The sequence below is a fragment of the Meles meles genome, chromosome 9 (assembly GCF_922984935.1).
Source record: "Meles meles chromosome 9, mMelMel3.1 paternal haplotype, whole genome shotgun sequence".
Lineage (NCBI taxonomy): Eukaryota > Metazoa > Chordata > Mammalia > Carnivora > Mustelidae > Meles > Meles meles.
The window spans coordinates 106,072,409-106,094,182 of record NC_060074.1 but is presented as its reverse complement, the minus strand read 5'-3'; the positions used below and the strand labels follow the sequence as shown (position 1 = coordinate 106,094,182).

The 21,774-nt window shown below is 50.5% G+C and overlaps 1 protein-coding gene and 1 pseudogene across 25 annotated transcripts in view; one reads left to right on the top strand and one right to left on the bottom strand.

The window, feature by feature from the left end:
* The window catches only part of CLASP1 (cytoplasmic linker associated protein 1), a 266,446-nt gene extending 248,559 nt beyond the window's left edge, over positions 1-17,887 (top strand). For all 25 annotated transcript variants that reach the window (XM_046018656.1, XM_046018655.1, XM_046018654.1 and 22 more), the window contains 3 exons: positions 4,020-4,226; positions 5,708-5,824; positions 14,745-17,887. In XM_046018656.1, coding sequence (XP_045874612.1) covers positions 4,020-4,226; positions 5,708-5,824; positions 14,745-14,831 — 411 coding nt within the window. In that variant the 3' untranslated portion in view covers positions 14,832-17,887. The remainder of the gene's footprint in view (positions 1-4,019; positions 4,227-5,707; positions 5,825-14,744) is intronic.
* On the bottom strand, positions 8,629-9,099 carry LOC123950608 (annotated as a pseudogene).
* Positions 17,888-21,774: the final 3,887 nt, after the last annotated feature.

Here is a 21,774-nt window from a genome sequence, read left to right as displayed (position 1 = left end):
GACAGAGCTGTTGCCTTTCAGGCATGTCACCTGGAACGGGACCCTCTGGGCCTCCTATGGTTGATTTTGCCCAAGGCTCAAGTTGGTCATTTATAGATAACTTGCTTCCTCCTCATTTTCTGGGCTAACTCCTCGGTTAGAACATGTAAATGCAAATCAGTGAGGCATGCCCCAGAGGTGACTTTGCCAGTCATGAGCATTTTTAAAAATACATACACTATGGGAGAATTTGACAGACTCACTGAGCACCTCGTCACCTCGTGTATGTTGGGCCTTATTCTGGGTCCGACAGAAAGATGGCGGAGAGGGGAGCTCACCTTCAAGTCAAGGGACTTTTAGACTAGTGGGAGAGAGCACTTCAGCAAGGTGTTTGAGTGCAGTGATGAAGGTGTGCACACCAGGCTTCCCAGAAGCTATACTACAGCGAATGAGCCCTGAAGGGTGACCGGGCCCAGCCAGGTGAAGAGCACAAGGGAACAACAGTGAGGAAGGATGGAGGGGTTAGTCCAGGTCTCCGAGAAGTTGCCGGAGGGGCACATGCAGGGCGTGCCATCAGCTCGGTGTCACTAGGGCACAGGGGGACAGGGGCCATAAACACCACTAGACTGGCAGGCAGGAGCCAAGCCTTGCTGGTCTTCCATGATGTCTCGACGAATGTGGGCCTGGTTCCGGGTTAACTTTTCATAGATTCTTGGCAAGGGCATATCCACTTGATGTGGGTGCCAGGCTGCGTCAGAGGGGGTCCTCTGGCCAGAGCTCTGCTCTCTGGTGGCCCCAGAGCTCCCCCACAGTGTCCTCTTAGCTGCAGGCGTTTGTAGGTTATCTCTCTCATTCCAGTATCTGTCACAGTTGATACCTTTTAAATCCCCATTTTAGAATTTTTTTAAAAATCGAGGCCCAATTATCAGACCAATTAAGTGTCTTGCCAGAGGAATGAACGCAGATGTGCCTGCCACGCTGCTCAGAGGTTGAGAATGTGCCCCCGCAACTCTGGAGCTGCCCTTCTTGAGGTGAGAGGTTAAAGGTCACACGTGCCCAGGGCCACACAACACTGTGGTTTCAGGGGACCTGGGTGGAAAATAATGCGCCTTGGCAGGAGATTGAGTTGGCAAGAAGAAAATCATGGTGGGCTTTCTTTAAATTGTCTCATGTGTCTGTGAAGTGGGGGGCAATATCATCAGTGTGACTGAGTTCATGCTTGCTGACAGGGCAGTCTGTCCGCTTGTACTGAAGTGCCCGGGAAGGCTGAGCTCGCTGCCTGACTGACCCCAAACCCTCGCAAACGGTAGAGGAGGCCGCGGGGGTGGGGGGTAGGGGGTAGGGAGACATTACTGGCTTGGCATGACCAAGGGCCCTTGAACTGGCGGCATCCCCGCAGAGCACCTGGGATGTGTTCCGCAGACGTTTGCTCTGTGTCCCCTCCCTCACCAACTTCCTGTCGTCTAATCCCGGCCAACTGCGGGATGCTCCGCAGCCAGCAGCCCCCCGCCACTCGGCCCCTGCCTGCTTCTGCGGCCTGGTCCCCACCTTCTGAGGCTTTGCCTTCTCATGCTGCTCCTGCACAGACTGCCCCCCCCCCACCGCCCCAGACCAGCACTATGAGGGCCAGACCCAGGGCCCAGCTGTCGTCCTCATGACTGCGGCCTGAGCCCTGAGCTCAGCCCCTGACACACAGGAGTTGACAAAGGCACACACACAGCACAGACCAGAAGGCGCGGGGAGTGGTGGTATGAAAGAAGCGTTGCTCTTATGGGCTTATTGAGAATAAGATTCTTTCAACGTAAAATGACCTCTCTCCAGTGCTTTGCACCCAAGCCTGACCTTTCACGTAAATAACAATAAATACAGATAAATTGTGGGTGTTCTTGATACCTGTCTTCTCACATGTACACAGATTTCATCCTTGAGGTACGCTGCTTAGGGTCCCCAGTTTGGCTCCTGAAAGGATGAACTCACAATCCCAGTCTGTGCCGCCGCAGTGCGTGCCTTGTGTTCACAAGCACGCTGGCCAGCTGCACGCTGGGGGCGTGAGCAGAGCAGACACGCGGACTGCTGAGGCACACTCCAAGAAGTGAGCCCTGTTCACTTGGTAGGGTAACCCTGGCTGAAAGCAAAGCTGGGCTGCGTCTTGTGAAGCCATGACCGCAATGCCCTGAGATCTGACCCTGCCGCTCCTAGAGAGAGGAGCCGGGGCTCTGGGGGCAGTGTCTCAGTCAGGGCCCTGCAGTGACCTTATGTGGTCCATGTGTCCTATCCTCCTGGCTTGTAAGCCCCGATGTCTCAGCCTACTCTTGCCTAGGTCTAGAAGATGTCTTCTAGACGGTCTGTCTCCCGTTTTTGTTGGTCAGTGTTTGCTTTAATCACGAGAGCACTGGGGTGATTGAAGGCTTGAGCTGATAACCTTGGTACTGTTGCCGAATAAAGGCAGAGCTGACTTGTTCCAAATAGCAGAACAGAAAGCAGAGAAGAATCTGGGTGGAATACCTGGCCCAGGGTGGGTAGTAGGAGAAAAGTAGTAGATTTCCATTACATTTCATGAGAAAACGCGTACATGTTTACAGCCTGGTGTTTTGTTGATTGTTTATATATGCAGCCTTGTGCTGTTAGTAGGAGTGACTTCCATTTACTGTATAATACATTCGGATACCACTTATCAGATGATATTTGTGAGGTCTCCCTATCTTACAGATGAGGAGATGGGGGCTTAACACTTGTGAGTGGCGTGGCTGGGGTTTGCCACCTACATCCAGAGCCCACGCTCTTTGTTCCTTGCTGGGTTTTGCGTTTAACTTCTACCTTTATTACAGAGGGTTTTTGTGGCCCTTCTGGTGGCCTCTAGTACAAGTACCGTGTGTCCTTGCACATCATGACCTCTTCAGAGGTCAGAGGCTGCTCCTTTGGCCCTGAGGTGGCCATTTCACGCGCTTCCTTCAGAGTGCAGGGCGAGGGGATACCGGCACAGATTGTTGGAAAAGCAGCTTTCCCTAAGAATCTCCTCCCAGGGAAACCCAGAGAGTTCTTTCCGAGCCTTTCCAACTGCTTTACAGCTAGGCGCTTCCATGGAATCCTAAGTATCGAAGCCATTTTTCTTCTAGGCTTCTCTCTAGTTGTTTTGATTGCAGATGTCCCACAGGCTGTTGGAAAGCATTCATATTTATTTTTAGGTCCTAATCTTCTAGGGCAGAGACTTTCAAATTTTCCTGTATGGGAGACTTTCCCACGTGCTCATTAAAACAGCTTGCTGGGGGCACACCCGAGTGGCTCGGTCAGTTGAAGCATCCGACTCTTGGTTTCGGCTCAGGTCATGATATCAGGGTGGTGAGATTGAGCTTGCGTCAGGCTTCACACTCAGCGGGGAGTCTGCTTTGAGATTCTCTCTCTCCCTCTGCCCTCCTCGCCCACTGGCACATGTGCTTGCTCTCTGTCTCAAATAAATTTTTAAAGATTTTTCTTTAATTAATTTATTTGGCAGAGAGAGAGCATAACAGGCGGTAGGGTCAGAGGGAGAAGCAGACTCCCTGCTGAGCAGGGAGCCAGACATGGGACTCCATCCCAGGACCCTGGGGTCATGACCTGAGCCGAAACCGAGAGTAGGATACTAAACTGACTGAGCCACCAGGTGCCCTATCGAATTAAAACAAAACATTAAAACGAAACAAAACAACAACAACAAAAAACCCGAAACAGCTTGCTAGGCTCTGTTATCCACCTACCCCCTCCCCCAGTCCTGATTCAGCCAGTCTGGATTGGGGCCAGCAAAGTTGGATTTCTAGCGTGTTCTCAGGAATGCTGCTGCTGCAGGGGGAGGCAACACTTGGATAACCACTTCTCCAGGGTTTTTGGCAGGATCCACATGCCTACCTTCCCCTGTAAAATCACCCTCCAAACCACTCTGCTTTTACTTCTTTGTACAAAATTAGCCAGAGGCATCAGGTGAAGTCTGTGTCTGGCTTCCAGAGTTAGGCAGTGGCGTGATTTGGTCTTCGGGAGCTCACTCGTGTGGGGACCTGGTGTTGCAGGTAGTGAGAGCAGCCGAGGAGGCGGCGTCCACGCTGGCCAGCTCCATCCACCCAGAGCAGTGCATCAAAGTCCTCTGTCCCATCATCCAGACAGCCGACTACCCTATCAACCTCGCTGCCATCAAGATGCAGACCAAAGTCGTCGAGAGGATCGCCAAGGAGTCCTTGCTGCAGCTCCTCGCCGACATCATCCCGGGCTTGCTACAGGTGGGCCCTCCCAGCGGCTGGCCGACACCTGTCTGCCCGGGGCTGCGAGGCCGGGAGCAGGCGCTGCCCCACCTGGGGACATGGGGGCTTTGCTCTCCCCATTCACTCAAGGCTTGGGGAGGAAAAGGCGGGCGCTGACCTGTGCTTTTAGGAACCTGTGCAGCTGTATGGCTTGGACAGCCTACGCCTTCCGTTTTCTAATGCACCCACCCCTGAAGGTAGCAGGAAGATCTTCCTGGAAGATTAGAACTGTGGCTCCAGGAATGAGCTTTCTGTTTACTATAAATATATTTTGGTCATTTTTGTTGTTGTTCATTCCTTCAACAAAGTCTTATGGCACATCTGTGGGCCCCAGCCCTGGGCGAGGTGGGCCAGGGCTCAGCTCCAGGTCCTTGCTCTGCTCTCCAGAAAACACTTACTGAAAGCCTGTTAAGCATGAGGCATAACGTGGGGCCCCATACAGCTGTGCCGGCGGCTCCAGATGGCGGGCACCGCGCGCCATTATTGTAGGTACGAGTAGAGCTTGCTGAGATCAGAGGCTGAGGGCTGATTTCGGGGCTGGGGCAGCGGAGAGAGGAGGGCTCACGGAAGAGCCAGTTGACAGTCGGACCCTGGAAGGGAGAGAGTGATTTCAGCGGGGAAGGTAGAGAGAAATGAGCTTCACGGTTTAATAAATACTGCTGCTCGCCGAGCACTTGGCTTGGGACATGAAATGCAGACTGAAAAATCCTCAGGGCTGCTGGGACAGCAGTGAGTAGTCCCATTTGCGTGGGGCAAGGGCCAGGCCAATGGGTAGGTCAAGGCCCATTTGTCGAGGATGCACATGTCGGGCCGTGGGCCTGGATGCCCCCACAGAAGTTCTGCCCACAGGAGTGGAGGATGCAGTTCTTGTTTCTTAAGACATTTTCACACAAGGCTTGCTTTCCCCCGGGGGCGCCCAGGTGGCTCAGTCAGTTAAGCATCTGCCTTTGGCTCAGGTCATGATCCCGGGGTCCTGGGTTCGAGTCCTTTGGTCAGGGCTCAGCGGGGAGCCTGCTTCTCCCTCTCTCTGCTCCCCACCACCACCTACTCATGCTTGCACGTGCACTTTTTTCCAAATAAAATTAAAAATAGATATATTTGCTTTACCATTCGGAGAAATGTGAAAGAAGCAAGCTGTTTCTCCCCCCCCCCCCGCCCCGAATTCCTGTCCCGGTCTCTCTGACACACGTGTATGTTGGGGAGCACTGCCATGGCAGCTGTGGTGAGGCGGCCCCTGTGCTGCCGGCCGGCCTCCTGCTTCCCACCCTGGGAACCAGCTCGTCTTCCACACCGTGAAGCTGTGACCTCTGGGTTCAGTGGCAGATCTCAGGTGTGCTCTGGTCGTCGGCAACAAGTCCACGGGTGCACTATGAGGGCGTTTGTGGAAGTGTGGGTGAGACGTTGACTGTGAAGCAGTTCTTTGATCTCGTTTCCTTTTTGTGTCCCCTCTGACTTTGTAGGGCTATGACAACACCGAAAGCAGCGTACGGAAGGCCAGCGTGTTTTGCTTAGTGGCAATTTATTCCGTAATTGGAGAAGAGCTGAAACCTCACCTCGCGCAGCTCACGGGGAGCAAGGTATGTATCGTGTTACATGAGCCGGTGGCACACCTGGGCTCCACCAGCCATCGTGGATCTGCCTGGCTGCAGCTCTGGCCTCCACACAGCCGGGGTCCCCCGTGGCCGTCAACAGTCACGACAGCACGCGCTTGCCAGGGGCTTGCCAGGGCCCAGGTCCTGGACGCTGTTGTCTGCGCTTGGCGTGTGTTGATGCATTTGCTTGTGGCCAACATCCCTGTGGGACAGGGACAGTTATCCCACATTTAACTGCCCAAGGACACACACAGCTCAGCTTTCCCTTACTATGCTGCCTTTCACATTCCTTTCAGAGTTTTCTAGAATCAGGGGCCAAATGTGGAACAAAAGGCCGATTAGCTCATTGCGGCCAAGGATGGCTATAGCGCTTATTGGTTTCACAATAAATTCAAAATCGGAAGAGCCTGCCAGTTGAGAGCAGGTGGATGCCCCAAGCTCTGGCGGGAGCGGCAGCTTGAACTCCTGGGCCTTGCAGGCCTCTGGCCTGGTGGCAAGGCTACTCCAGGGACTGCCCATGGGGGAAGTACGTCAACATGGAGTTAGAACACCCCGCCAGTGTTCTAGATAAAAAACCATGAAGCTAGAGGTGCCTGACGCGCTCCTGATGAAGGATAGAATCAACAAGTAAGGCCCCGTGTCTTTCCACATAGAGCTGTTCCCGACACAGCTGGTGAGCCTCACAGCCAGGGCCTTGCTTCCCCCGAGTTGTGGCAAGGCCAGCTTGCCTGCCTCTGCCCAAGCAGGATTTGCCCCTCAGCTCCACTGACACTTGGGGCCACCTTGTCAGGAACTGTCCTGGGCATTGGAGGAAGATCAGTGGCGCTCCCGCAGCCCTCTGTATCTTCCGGTAGCCCCCCCCCCCCCCGCCATTGGTAATCGGACTGGTAATCCCCATGGAGTCTGCACATGGCCACGACCCCCGTGGAGGGCAGAATCTCCCCTGCTCGAGCACCACCGATCCCGGGGGAGACACTTGACTCTTCTCGCAGACAGAAATAAGAAATAAGACAGCAGGGTCGGAGGGTGTGAGTGAGGCAGCTGTGGACAAGTGATTTCGGGGGTACTTTGCCTGATTCCATTTTCCCCTTCCTCCTTTCCTTTTTTCCTACAAAAAGGCTCTTCTCTGGTCCCTACCCTAGCCACGATCTGAGGAATACTGAGACAAAGGTCACCAGCAGTGAGAACTAGAAGACAGCTTTCACAAAGGAAATTCAACTTTTAAAAGTCATCCCCAAGTCATACTAGACCCAGATTTTGTCCAGCAATTTTCATCTTCCTCAGTAAGGCAACTGTCCCGTCATCTCATTTGACCTCTCCAGTATATATGGATTGAGAAGATGCAGGTGTTTTCTCATCCCTGTCCGCCAGCCGGCCTGCTGCTGCTCCTTTCTATGATGGCCTCGGGCCAGAGCCGGTTACACTTGAGTCTGCTCAGAAGCTTAGGGAGGCCGGCCCTCACGCCGCTCACTTTGGTGGCCCAGTTCATCCTATTACGGTCGTTTGGTGGGATAACTCTTTTTGTAGACTCATGTATATGTCTCCACCACCGAAAATCATAGCTGACAGACATGGTGCTAAGTCTTTGACTAGAAACAAAAGAATTCCTGTTTCTCTGTAGAGAAGGGCCTGATGCAAGGACGCAGAAGGCATGCATATGGGGCATTTTGAGAGTGTCCTGTCGCTGTGGCAGCAGCAGCATCTTTGAGGTTAGACAACCTGCCTGTGGTCTCTGCCCCCGACTTCCTAGCTAGCTATATGACCTTGAACAAGCTTTCTTTTCGCTTTCTGGTTTTTTTTTTAAATTATGGCAGAATATACATAACATACAATTTGCTATCTTTACCATTTTTTTTTTTTAAGATTTTATTTATTTATTTGACAGACAGAGATCACAAGTAGGCAGAGAGGCAGGCAGACAGGGAGAGAGGAGGAAGCAGGCTCCCTGCCGAGCAGAGAGCCCGATGCGGGACTTGATCCCAGGACCCTGAGATCATGACCTGAGCCGAAGGCAGAGGCTTTAAACCACTGAGCCACCAGTTTACTGGTAGTATTCATTCACAGTGCTATGTGACCATCACCTCCAAAACTTTTCTCATCTTGTAAAACCAAAACTCTGTACCCGTTAATACTAATTCCTCATTATTCCCTCCTCGCAGCCCCTGGCCACCACTGTTCTACTTTAGTCTCTCTGAATTTGACTGCTCAGGTGCTTCATGAAAGTGGAATCATTTGTCTTTCTGTGACTGGCATATTTCACTTAGAATAACGTCCTTGAGGTTCATCCTTTGTGGTAGCATTTGCCAGAATATCCTTCCCTTTTGAGGCTGAATAATAGTCAATTATATGTACATAAAACAGCCTGCTTATCAAATTTTTTGGTAATGGACACTTGTTCTTTCCACTTGTGGCTGTTGGGAGTCATGCTGCTGTGAATATATGTATAAAAATCAGTCTTTGAGACCTGACTTTCAGTTCTTTTGGGTTATCCATGCAGGACTGGAATTGCTAAATCCTAGAATAACTTTTCCACGGTGGCTGTGTCCTTTCAGAGTCCCAAGAACAGCACCCACAGGCTGCAGTTTCTCCACATACTAACCAGCATTTGTTCTTTTCTCTTTTTTGATTGTGGCCATCCCAGTGGCTGGTGGTCCTGTGTTGGCTGCTTGGTGTATCTTCTTTGGAGAAATATCTTTGGAGAAATATCTACTCAAGTACTTTGTCCATTTTTAATTTTTTTTTTTTTATCATGAAAAAACTGTATTTAGATTTAGCCAGCTGGACTCAGTTTAGATGATCCCAATTTTGTTGGCAACATCCAAAGCATCATAGTCAGGGGCCAGTCGAACGTATGCCTTCTTCTCTCCATCAGGCCTAATTAAGGTGTTGACCTTGGCTACATCAATGTCACAGAGCTTCTTCACAGCCTGTTTGATCTGGTGCTTGTTGGCCTTGACATCCACAATGAACACAAGTGTGTTGTTGTCTTCTATTTTCTTCATGGCTGACTCAGTAGTCAGGGGGAACTTGATTATGCCATAGTGATCAAGCTTGTTTCTCCTGGGGGCGCTTTTTCAAGGGTATTTGGGCTGCCTTCGGAGACGCAGAGTCTTGGGTCGTCGGAACGTAGGTGATGTGCGGATCTTCTTTTTTTTGTGACTGTGGACGCCTTTCAGCACCGCTTTCTTGGCCTTCAAAGCCTTTGCTTTGGCTTCGGCTTTGGGAGGGGCAGGGGCTTCCTCCTTAGCTTTCAGCGCCATCTTCGTAAAAGGCTTAATTTTTTTTTTTTTAATTCTTGGGTTTTAGCAGTTCTCTATATATTTTAGATATTAATCCTTATCTTTCGATGCATAAATTTTTTTAATGTGAAGCTTTTGCCCTGTGTTTTCTTCTAAGAGTTTTATCATTTAACTCACACATGCAGGTTTTCTGGTCCATTTTGAATTAATTTTTATGTGATATTAGGTAAAGCTCCAATCTCATTCCTTTGCATGTGGAGATCCAGTTCCCATGGCACCATTTGTTGAAAAGACAACCCTTTCTCCATTAACTGGTGATTTTATATCTTATGACTTTGCTAAATGTATTAGTCTTAGCAGGGTGTTTTGGGAGAATCATTAGGGTTTTCTACATACAAGATCTTCATCATCTATGAACAGACACTATGTTACTACTTTGCAGTGTGGAGGCCTTTTATTTTTTCTTGTCTTACTGCTCTGACTAGAACTTCTAGTACCAAATTGAATAGAAATGGGGAGTATCAGCATCCTTGCTTTGTTCCTGATCTTCGAAGAAACACTTTCAGTCTTTTACCATTGAACATAATGTTCACCGTGGGCTCCCCATATGTAACTTTTGATATGTTGAGTTAGTTTCCTTCTGTTCCTAGTTTGTTGAGTAATTTTATTATCAAAGGATGTTGAATTTAGTTATCATCAATTGAAATGATTATGTGTTTTTTTTCCTCTTCATTCTGTTAATTATATTGATTAGATTTTCATATGTTTAGCTATCAATGAATTTCAGGAACAAATCCCACTTGACCATGGTGTATACTCTTTTTAATATGCTGTTGGAATTCAGTTTGCTAGATTCTTCTTGATGATTTTTGCATCAGTGTTCATAAGAGGTACTGACTCCTAGTTTTCTGTTATCTTCATCTGACTTTGGCATCAGGACAGTGCTGACCTGACAGCATGAGTTTGAAAGTGCTCCTTAATCTTTGATTTCACGGAAGAATTTGAAAAGGGTTGGAGTTAGTTTGCTAAATGTTTGGTAGAATTTACTAGTGAAGCCATCTGGTCTAGGGCTTTTCTTTGTAAGAAGTTTTTTGTTGTTCTGTTTTTGTTTTTGTTTTTGTTTTACTGCCCCAGTCAATGAAAGTGAGACTTTATGGATGCCCCAGGGCCTCAGGATTCTGGCAAGGAGTGGCTCTGCAGGCAAAAAAAGAGCCAGTGGAGGGGCAGTATTTGATCTTCTCAGCACGCAAGTTGCTGCGGCAGGTGACTGCAGGGGTGTAGGCGAGCAGAACCCTAGCAGCAGATCATCTTGTCACAGTTGGATTTCTGGGCCAGCGGCAGAGGGAGGGCTCGATGATGCCACCCTACAGGTGAATTTCCAAGTACAGGATGGCTTCTTTTTGGATAGTGCAGTCTGAGACCATGCAGCCGCCCTCCAGCTGTTTGCCCACAAAAATCAGATGCTGCTGGTCAGGCAAGATACCCTGCTTGTTGTGGATTTTAGTTTTAATGTTCTCAGGGGTGTCACTGGGCTCGACCTCAAGAATGACAGCCTTACCATCAGGATCTTTACAGAGAGCTGCATCTCCATGCCTGCCGCAGGGCCGATGCCACCTAGGAGATTTTTTTATTACTGATTCGATCTCCTCACTAATTACAGATCTGTTTGCATTTTCTCTTTCTTCATGATTCAGTCTTGGTAGGCTTGATGTTTTGAGGAATGTGTCCAACTCATCTGGGTTGTCTGATTTGTTGGTCTACGTTTATTTGTAGCATTCTTTTACAATCTTCTTTTTTCTTTCTTTCTTTTTTTTTTTTTTTTTTTTTAAGATTTTACGTATTTAGGGCACCTGGGTGACTCAGTGGGTTAAGCCTCTGCCTTCGGCTCAGTTCATGATCCCAGGGTCCTGGGATTGAGCCCCACATCAGGCTCTCTGCTCAACGGGGAGCCTGCTTCTCCCTCTCTCTCTGTGCCTGCCTACTTGTGATCTCTCTCTCTCTGTCAAATAAGTAAATAAAATCTTTTTAAAAAAAGATTTTATGTATTTATTTGAGAGAAAGAAAAAGAGAGAACAAGTGGAGGGAGAGGCAGAGGGAGAAGCAGACTCCTGCTGAGCAAGGAGCCCAGCGCAGGACTCAATCCGAGGACCCTGGGATCATGACCTGAGCCGAAGGCAGACGCCTAACTGACTGAGCCACCCAGGCGCCCCTGATCTTTTTTTATTTCTATAGAGTTAGTTGTAATGTCCCACATTTCGTTTGTGATGTTAGTAATTTGAGTCTCCTTTTTCTTAGGTAACTAAGCTAAAGTAAAGATGTGTTAATTTTGTTTATCTTTTTAAGAACTAACTTTTGGTTTCATTGATTTTTCTCAGTTTTTCTATTTTCGTTATCTCTGTCCTAATCTTTATTATTTCCTTCTTTCTAGGCTTAATTTATTCTTCTCTTTCTACTTGCTTAAGATGTAAAGTCAGGTCATTGCGTGGCGTCTTCCTTCTGTTTTAATCTAAGCATTTGCAGCTGCACCTTTCCTTCGTTGCCTGCATGTGCTGCGTCCTTTACATTTGGGTGTGTTGTGTTTTCCTTTTCATTTGTCTCAAGATCTCTTCTAATCTTCTTTGTCATTTATTCATTGACCCATTGGCTGTTTACCAGTGTGTTGTTCGGTTTCCCCAAATTTGTGAATTTTTCAGTTTTCTTTCCATTGACTGACTTTTCACTTCATCCAGTTGTGGTCCGAGAAGACACTCTGTATGGGATCTGTCTTTGGAAATCTGTGGAGACCTAACTTGTGGCCTGACACACAACCCCTTCTGGAGCACAGACTGTGTGCACTTGAGAAGGATGTGTATTGAGAATGATTTGTTGCATAGCATATTCTAGATGTGTCTGTTATATCCAGTTCCTTCGTCGTAGTATGCAAGTCTTTGGTTTCCTTGTCTTCCTTCTGGTTGCTCTCCCCATTATTAAGAATGGAATCTTGAAGTTTCCCACTGTTACTATAAAACTCTTTCTCCCTTCAATTCTGTCAGTGTTTTCTTCTGACATTCTGCTGGCGTGATACTATATACTGAAATGTCTGTACTTGGTGTATCTTCTTGGTGTATTGACCTTTTATGAATATAAGGACTTTCTTCGTCCCTTGTAAACTTTTTTGATTTAAAGTCTATTTTGCCCAATATGATTAGCACAGCCATCCCTGCATGCTCGATTATGGTTCCCACGGGCTGGCTTTTTCCAGCCGTTCACATTCAGCCTCATTGTATCTTCCCTAAAGTGAGTCTCTTATAGACAGCATAGAGTGGGACCATGTTTTTCTCACCCATCTTGCCAATCTCTCTTTTCACGGGAGAGTCTCACCATCTCCACTGGAAGCAACTCTTGGGGAGGAGAGACTTCTGTCATCTGGGCATATGTTTTCTATATGAGCTGTTTTTGTTATAGAGCTGTTTCTGTCCCTCACTTTTCTGCATTACGGTCTTCTTTTGTGTTTGCTTTGTGTACTGAAACATTTCTGTTCTCGTTTCTGTCTGTGTATATTCTGCAGCTGTTTTCTTAGCAGTTGCTGTGGGGATCACATCTGACACCCTCGGGTTATAGCAGTCTACAGTTTGAACTTGTACCAGCTCACGGAGCAAGTGAACCCCAGCCTTTTCATTTGAACCCCTGTGTTGCCCCCCCTCGAAGGATCTTTGTGAGCTCCTTCCTTATTTTGCAGGAGGGGAAGTTGATGTTCAGAAAATGTTTTGCATGCAGACACAGACCTAGTTAATGGTGGAGTTGGTTCTAGAACTGTGCTAGATCTGTTGAGCCTCAGGCTGCCGCTTTGTTTGATGCATAGGGTTTCCCTTGAACCTGGTTGGCCCTAACTGTATCACTTAGAACCTTAGAACATTAGAATCCCTGTGTAAAACGATGGTACTGCCCTCATGGGGCGCCTGGATGGCTCAGGCGGTTGGGTGCCTGGCTGTTGGTTTCCACTTGGGTCACCATCTCAGGTTCTCAGGATCGAGCTCCTAGTCAGCTCCGCACTCCGCAGGGAGTCTGCTTGAGATTCTCTCTCCTTCCCCCCACCCCACAACTTGTGCACATTCTCTCTCTCTCTCCCAAATAAATAAAATATTTCAATAAAATATTTAAGATTTTAAGGGGTGCGGAAGGAAAAGCAAATTGTGCCGTACTTGGCTCGTACCAATTTCAGTATATAGCAATTTACAAATGCTAAGGCAGCGCTGCAGGTGCCGGTGTGCGGAGAGCCCAGGGCTGGACTGTGGAGTAAAAGCAGCGGGCCTCAGACTTACTGCTGACTCCCTTTGAGTGGTATGTCGGGAGACTTAGCCTCCCCTAGGAGCTCCGCACAGTTGCTGTCCCGGTGCCCTCTTGTCACTGGGGGCCCACTTTCTTGTGCAGTACACACTGAGCCTCCCCTCCTGGGTCGCCTGAAGACCAGTCTCGTGGCCTGTTTAGAGCAAGACAGGTAAAGAGCTGTGGACAGGAAATATCCCATAATTCCCTCAGTCTTACAAGTTGGGTGTTAACGTGCATTTTTTCTGGGCATTCTGTTTCCACAAATACTTGTTTCTTTTTGTTCTTCATATGATCACACAGATGGTCCACATAACATACTAACTTAGTAGCCTTCAAGAAGCATTTAAGAACCTACCATGTTTTGCACTGTTTTACATATTTGTAGGGTCCTTGTGGGCCTACGTTAAGAGCAGATGAGATCCGGTTATGGAAGCCCCTTGCGTTGGGAAGCCCCGTGCACAGCCGAGGCGCTGTGGTTTAATGACGCAGCATTGGCCTCAGGGAGGTCTCGTCTTGCTGGAAGCAGCAAGTGAGGGCTTTGCTGACTAGCTCGGGGCGGCATGGGCTGAGGCAGAGTGCAGTGCCCATGCCACAGGACTTGGAAAAAAGGGATGGGGGCATCCCAATGAGCAGAGGAGGGTAGGCTTGGCAGATGCAGCCTTTGGGATTTGGTCTCGGATGTCACAGCACCGCAGTGGGCTTGAGGAAGCCGAGATGGGGGTGGAGAGAGGAGGTGTGCGTGCAAAAGGAGCAGCTTCGGCAAAGGAGCATAGGTCAGAAGACGACCCGTAGCCTTGTTTAGCCTGCCCTTTCCCCAAGGAGCACAGGCCTGTGCCCTGCTTTCCCTGCCAGCTGCGTGCAGCCCTGGGCTGCAGTCCCCCCGGAACGTGTGCCTCTGCCCTTCACATACCTATCTCCCCGAAGCCCTTGTGGCCCACCTGGTTAGCACCTTTCATTCTGTTCCTGAGAACCTATTGCCACTCATTCTTCTCTAGATCCTGACCTCCATGGCTGGGCCCTCACCCCTGGCAGATGTGTGCTGCGGGAGTCATAGGCCCTAAGTCAATGGAACATGCTGTTTTCGTCTTTTTTTTTTTAAGATATCTATTTATTTATGAGAGAGAGCACGAGCATGAGCAGGGGAAGGGGCAGAGAGAGAAGCAGAGTATCCCCCCGCCCCAGCCCCCCAAGCAGGGGATCCAGGACCTGGGATCTGTGATCCAGGCCAAAGGCGCACGACCAGCTGAACCACGCAGGTGCCCATAACGTGCTGTTGTCTTACCGTCACCTGGGTTTTCCCGTTGTCTGCTCTCTGATTGCTTTCCTCCTGCTAATGCGTGTGCGTCTTCTCGTTGCAGATGAAACTACTAAACTTATATATCAAGAGGGCCCAGACCACGAACAGCAACAGCAGCTCCTCCTCCGACGTGTCCACACACAGCTAATGGCCACCAGAGTCTCTTCGTGTAGCCCAGAAGCAGTCGGTGGTGCCTCTCGGAGACCCGCCCCCACCCGCCCCCTCATCGGCTGCCCAGTCAGTACCAGGAGGCCCGCAAATATTTATTACAATCAGTATTTTGGTCCCTTTCAGCTTTTGTGTAGAATCTTACTGGTATTGAATGTAAAGGAAGCAAGGCCTGAATTACAATCTTCATACAAAGGAAATGGAAGAAGAAAAGAGCCATACGTGCACACGCCTTGTACAGTCTGCTGAGATCACAAAACCATGTGTGTGGGGCGCAGTTTCAAAAAAATCAGATCTCTCTAGCCAATACTTTGTAGAAAGTAGCATGTTCTCTTAGTTAATAACATTGGAGGAGGGTATGTTAATTTGTGCTTCTCTCTCATCCTCGCTTACTTCCTTCTGGATACGGCCTGTGGCTCCAGGACGGGGTCGTACGTCTTTGAGTTGTACTCTGAGGCCTACTAAGAATGTGAGTCCAGTCTTGGCAAAAAAGAGAGAAAAGCCTGAAGACAGTCTTGTAACAACCACGTGGGATTTTGCTTGTACACGATCTAGACTGGAGGCCCAGGGTCCCCTCCGCAGGCTCCTTCCAGGACGGGCTCCCCGCTCCTCCGAACACTCCCCTCTCACTATCCCCACCCGGAGCTTCCAGGTGAAATCTTTCTTCTGTTCCAATCCAAACTCAAAAATCAAGGTAAATCTGTAGCAGCCATCGTGGGTACCTAACATGGCATTTCATGAAGCGTGGAAGGTACAAGAGAAGGGGTGTGTGTGTGTGTGTGTGTGTGTGTGTTCCGTTCCTCAGCTCTGGGGGAGACACTATGTTAACAGGGCTCCGCCTTGACCCTGGTGCTTGTGGTTTGGATTTTCGGATTTAGCGCCATCTCATTTCCTCCCCAGCAGCCTCTGCCTAGGCTGCTCAGTTCTGACTCGTTCTCCATCAGTCTGGTAAAGGGCGACTCTGTCATCCCAGTTTTGACTTCTCGGTTTAATTTAGGAGTAAGAGCAAAGAAAAGTCCAGAGAAGCCAAGTATCAGAATCTCTCTTTTTTTTTTAATTTTATGAATATAAGTACTTCCTTGCTCATCTGTTGAAGTAATCCTTGTTTAAGGATAAAGTAATTTAGCGGCTGGCAAATTGCAGAAAAACAGGATTTGAAACCCAGTTTTAAAGTCTGTTTCCTTTTCTCCAGTGAGAAATTATCAGAGAAACTACCCCTCTGAAAATATTTTCTTAAGGGTGTGATTGCTCAGTAAAAGGAGCTCTAGACTTGGAATCTGGTTAAATCCATTTGGAGTAAAATTCTCAAAGCCAAATGGAAATCCTTGATGCCATCACAAAGACTTCTATTCTCTGTCCAAATGGAACTGGTTTTTCCCTCCGGAAAATGCCTCCTCTGGTATTTTTTTCATGAGGTGTTCACTGTTCCGATGCTGAATCCCCTGCAGCCAGCACCACTGAGAACAGAGACCATGTGAGATCACCACAGACATCCCTAGACGCTCCCCGGCTCTGGCCCTGTGGCCTTGTGTTGGAAGTTGCGACACTGTGGCACACATAAACTCAGTTTCATTCAGAATTTATTTTAGATACTTAATTTGGAGCTAGGCCCTGAAAATGAAGGTCCAGGAACAGGGCAGCCAGGGTGCCTTCACAGAGAGAGAGCGTGAGTGTGTGTGTGTGTGTGTGTGTGTGTGTGTGTGTGTGTGTAGGGGTCTCTCGCACATGGAGGGAAGTACCCCACCGCTGCTGTTGAAGGAACTTCAGGGGTGCATTTTAAGTGGTTGAATAGTGATTTATTTTTGGCTCAGAACATAGCAGGACCAGGCCTTACTTTCATTGATAAATACCGTTTGTTAATATTTCACTAATGGGATTTCCTTTTTCCAATCGACAAGTGAGTCAGGGCACCTTCTGATCACTCCTCTGTCTTAGAAACGTGCGTTCCGGCGAGGTTATTTGTGAGTTCTTTTACACCTGATGCGTTTGGAAAGGCCTTCCTCCTCGAACTCTCTGACTCCCGGTCTCCCGGGCCCTGCTGCCTGCAGTTGGGAAGAACCTTGAACATTGCCGAATGTCCTCCTAGTACTCACAAAGGGCTAGCCTTGAATGTCACTTCCCCGATTCGGTCTCCCCACCCAGAGATGCAATCATGGACAGGTCATGGACAGGTCTCTTGGCCTCAGTCAAAACCGCTGCCCTGGCGGGGAGACTCGCATGCCGCCACCACCTCACAGGGAGGGAGCCGCAGCGACTCTGCCCTCCCAAGCCTGGACAGCAGCCGCTGCCTCGCCCTCCGCCTCCCTGCAGGCCTCCTGTCGGGCTGAAACACCACACAGAGCAAAGCACCCAAAACTGCAAAACTGTTTGCCTCCCCTGTTTACTGGACTGTCCAGGACCCCGAAGAGCCTACCCGAGCCTCCCTCCTGCTGGGGCCGGCTTCCCTCCTGGCTCCCGCTTCTTCCCACGGTGCGGCCCGCAGGCTGAGGCTGCGGGTGGGCACCAGCTTCCTCCAAGTACACTGTGTGTGCTTCGCTGGACCGGCGCGTGGACGGCCAGGGACTGCCTCTCTGTGGCCCCCCACCGGTTTCTCCCCTGTGCAGGTGATGCAACCGATTCTGGTCTCATCAGTCTTTTTCTTTCCCTGCCGCCCTTTATTTATCAAGCATAATACTACACGTTAACAGCAAATAAGAACTTTGTAGAATCCCACCAGGACTTTGCTAACAATGATGTTTGGAAATGAAAACAACGCTCGGAAAACTCTCAGCCACCACAGTAGTTTTGTCGGCGCTGTGTTCACACGCATGGTCCCCACACCCCCAGGTTGGGTTTTTTGGGTTTTGTTTTTGGTTTTGGGGGGCTTTTCATGTTACATCCATATCTGTATTTATATCTTATTTGTTTCACTTTCAAGTGTATCATGGCAAATGTACAGATTTTTTTGTTAATAATGTGCTAGGATTTGCTAAAAAAGAAAACAAACAAACAAAAAACCCTTTTGAGTTTGCCCTAGAATAAATGAAACTTAATTCAGTTTCTTGCTCTGAAGCTTTTTCTTCCCTGGACACTGTAGATAGCTTATCCTGTCTCCCCAACCCCAGAAGGGGACACATAAAGACCACTGAGGGGGCTCCTTCAAGGGAGTCTTGTCGATGTCAAGTCCATCTCTGGGGGAGTGTCCCACCTGCCGTCGGGAGCTGCCACCTTGCAGCGTGGGGTGAAGGGTTGAGCATAAAGACCCAGGAGGGCTGCCTGAGCAGAGAGAAGGTTAGCTTCCGGGAACTCAGCTCAGGGGCTGCTGCTGGGAGCAGGCTGGACCTTGGGGAAGGGGTTGGAGGGAGGGGGCCGCCTGGCAGCTGACCGGAGCATGGACTTAGGAGGAACATGTGCAGGACACCGAGGGCACCAGTCCACTTGAAGCCTTTTACTGAAACAAGATGGTGAGTTTTCCATTGTTTAGCATCACCACCCCATGACTCTGAGCCCCCTTCTCCTTCCCCTGTTTGACCTGTGACAGCAGGTCACATCACATCACAAAAGCCTGGGCCCAAATCTCAGCTCCCACCTTCCCTAGGCAAGTTACCACTCTTCCCAACCCAGTGGTTCCATTTTTAAGGCAGAACAAAAACTACATCCCGGCGGGGTGGTGAGGGTTTGTGGAGATGCTGTTGGTACGGAGTGAATGCTAGGTCGCCCCTGCCCTGCCTCCTGCAGGCAGAAGGAAATAGGCCAGGTGAAGCATGCTCCATTATTCATTAGCAAATGTGGAAAACCCCTGGGGGGACGGACCACGGCCCTTTGGGTTGCTAACCCCTGGTGCGGTCGTGCTGCCTTTCTCAGGACTGCCATCTTGAAGACGGTCACGGGCCACAGGTGCGGGAGGGGGATTCAAGGGCCCACTGCAGTCCACAGCTGTTAGCTTCAGGGGATCCAAATGGCCTCTCCAGACTCTGCACCTTGCCACTCAGTTTTGCACTCAATCACAGAAAGTTCCAGGACCCCCTGAACCTGTCCCCGGTTCCCAAGGTGAAAAGCTCTGACCTAAAGGCCATGTATGCTCTTGGCCTTCTTGGGTCATTCGAGAGGGGGTGGGGACGGTGCAGCTGACAAACAGCGTTAATAAACTTGTCTGGCGCTTAGACTTGGGAGAATTCTCCGTAGCATCGAACTGATTTTTCCACCAGCTCTATGATGCAGGCAAGGGACGCGCTGTCCTGTTCAATTGCCAGATGAGGAAACTGAGTCATGAGGCATGAGGAAAAGCCCAGCTGGACGGTGGCAAATGTTGGGGCAGGACCCCAGGCTGTGCCCCTGTCTACAGGTGTCTTCCCAGCCTCCCCTGCCTCCCACCCTTAGCACATTCTTCCTGGAACAACAGATGGGCACGTGGGAGTTCTCCCCCCCCCCCCCCCCGGGGGTGGCTTAAGAAGCAGCCTGCTGGGTGTGGACCCAGGAGCAGCTGGAGGGCCATGGGGTCCCGGGAAGGTGCATTTCAGGCAAGTTCCCAGGTGAGGCCAGTGCTGCCAGTCTGGGCTCACAGCCCGAGAACCACTGCCGCACAGTCTGCTTTAAACAGGACAGGTGGCTTGGGCCCGAGGTTTTGGACGGTTCTGAGAAGCTATTGCAGAAAACAGCACTGGGCTGCAGCTTCGTCGCCCGGGCCACGGCCAACATGACGGGTAATGACTGTGACTGTCTAACTTAGCATCCTGACTAGGACTTTCAGAGGGGAATCAGGGGGCTGTGAGCAGAGGGAAGCCAGGAGTGTCTGGAGCAAATGGGACGCTCACCACCCCCACTATGGAGCATAAAGCTCCCAGCTCAGGGGGGAGCTCTTCCCGCAGAGCCTTTGCCCAAAGCGCCCGCCTCGCGGCTTCTTCCTGTATTTATTAACTCCTGCTGCAGTGCTCTAGGCAAGAACGGACAAAGGTCATGTGAATGGGCTTCTAATCCCGGATTATGTATTTAAAAACATTAAAATGCTTCCACACCGCAGCCCTCCTCAGACTGCGGGCCCGTTGCCAGCGCCACCGCCCTGGAGGCTGGCTGTGAGGCCTCCGGCACGTTCCCAGCAGCGGCGGGGTGCCCCTGCCTCCCCAGGCCCTGCCCACGACCCTCCCCCTGCAGCTGCCCCCCCCCCCCCCACCGCAGCTGCGGTTCAGGTGCTGTCCCTCCGCGGCCTTGAGGGGCATCCCAGGTGTCCCCAGCTCCGGCACCCATCAGCGCCTCTCTGGTCTCCCGCTTCCCCCTCTGTGGGCCTGCCACGGCCTCACCCCAGGCTCTTTGATGCCACGCTCACTGCCTACAGTGAGGGCGGGAGTGCTGCTGCTCCTCACGGCGCCTGGCTGGGGGGTCAGGGGTCCACCGGTGTGCAGAAGTCTGGAAGTCTGGATCTTGGGCCCAACTCGAGTGTTTCGGGGTCTCTGACTTCCCTCCAGCCTAGGATGAGCTCAATTTCTGACTCCGTCAAAGGCATGGAGGAGTGAGGAGTTGGTTGGGGTGAGGGGTGGTGGGCCCCGCTGCTCCTTGGCCCCCACAGCACCTCCTGCGTCCGGGCTTCTCAGGCGCCCTCTCCACAGGGCACTACTCTTCCACCCTCTCCTTTCCATGCCTGCTGTGCCCCGACGGCCAGGCCTCGTGTCCTCTGAGCTCCGGCTTCAACACACCTGACTGCCTTCGTGAGGTCTCCACACGGACGTCACGGGGGCTGTTCAGGCCGAGTGCACCCACAGCTGGGCTTTCCAGCGGGTCTCCCAAACCTGCTACCCTCTCTTTCCGTAGCTCCCACGCTCGCAGAGGCCAAGGCCAGGCCTTTCCCTCGTCCTGTTCCCCACCCCCCAACACACACACATTCAGCTCCCAAGTACAAGGAGCCCTCCCCACCAGTGGATCTTGAAGGGTCCCCTTCCCTTTCCTGAGGACGAAATTTGAAACTCTTGAATGCCTTCTGCAAGGCCCAGTACCAGACCCTGCGCTCCTCGTCCCCTGCTTCTCCTGTCACTGTATCCCTGTCTCTGAGCCTTTGCATTTTTGTTCCTTCCGCCCGGCCCACTCCCCTGCCCCTCTGCGCACCCCGACGCGCGCACACGCCTAGACACACACTTCCCTAGGCTAACTTTTACACTTTATGTCTCAGCTTAAACTCCAGGTCATTATTTCTTTAGAGAAGAATCTAAATTAGGCTTTACTTCTACCTACCATGTTCCTATCTGTTTGTGTGACCGTTTGTCTGTTTCACCCACACCTGCGGGTGGCGGCTGGGCCTGTCTCACTGACATCTGTATTCCAAATACAACCCGGGTTCTGGGTTGTGGTAGGTGCTGGCTGGCTGGCTGGCTGGATGGATGGACAGACGGATGAACGAATGACCAGTTTGCAGTTCCTCCAGTAGCCTGTGATCTCAAGGACATGGCCCATGACCTAGAGCTTTTTGTTTTTTCAGGGAACCTGCCATGATACCTAAGAACACAGCTGCCGCGGCTACACTGCCTGGGTTCCAATCCCAGCTCTGGGTGCCCTTGGGCAAGTTTGTAACCTTTTCCTCTCTGTTCCTTCCTCTGAATGGGCAGAGTGCCAATGGTGCCTGCCTCATAGTCTTTCTGTAAGTCACTTAAAAATAAAAAGTGCGGGGCGCCTGGGTGGCTCAGTGGGTTAAAGCCTCTGCCTTCAGCCCAGGTCATGATCCAGGGTCCTGGGTTCAAGCCCCACATCAGGCTCTCTGCTCAGCGGGGTGCCTTCTTCCCCCTCTCTCTCTGCCTGCCTCTCTGCCTACTTGTGATCTCTGTCCGTCAAATAAATAAATAAAATATTTTTTTAAAAAAGATAATTATTAAAAATAAAAAGTGCACCGGCCCCTGCCTGGCGTGTTGTGTTAGCCACGACTTTCGATTCAGTGGTTAATTAGACCAATTAAGTGAGGG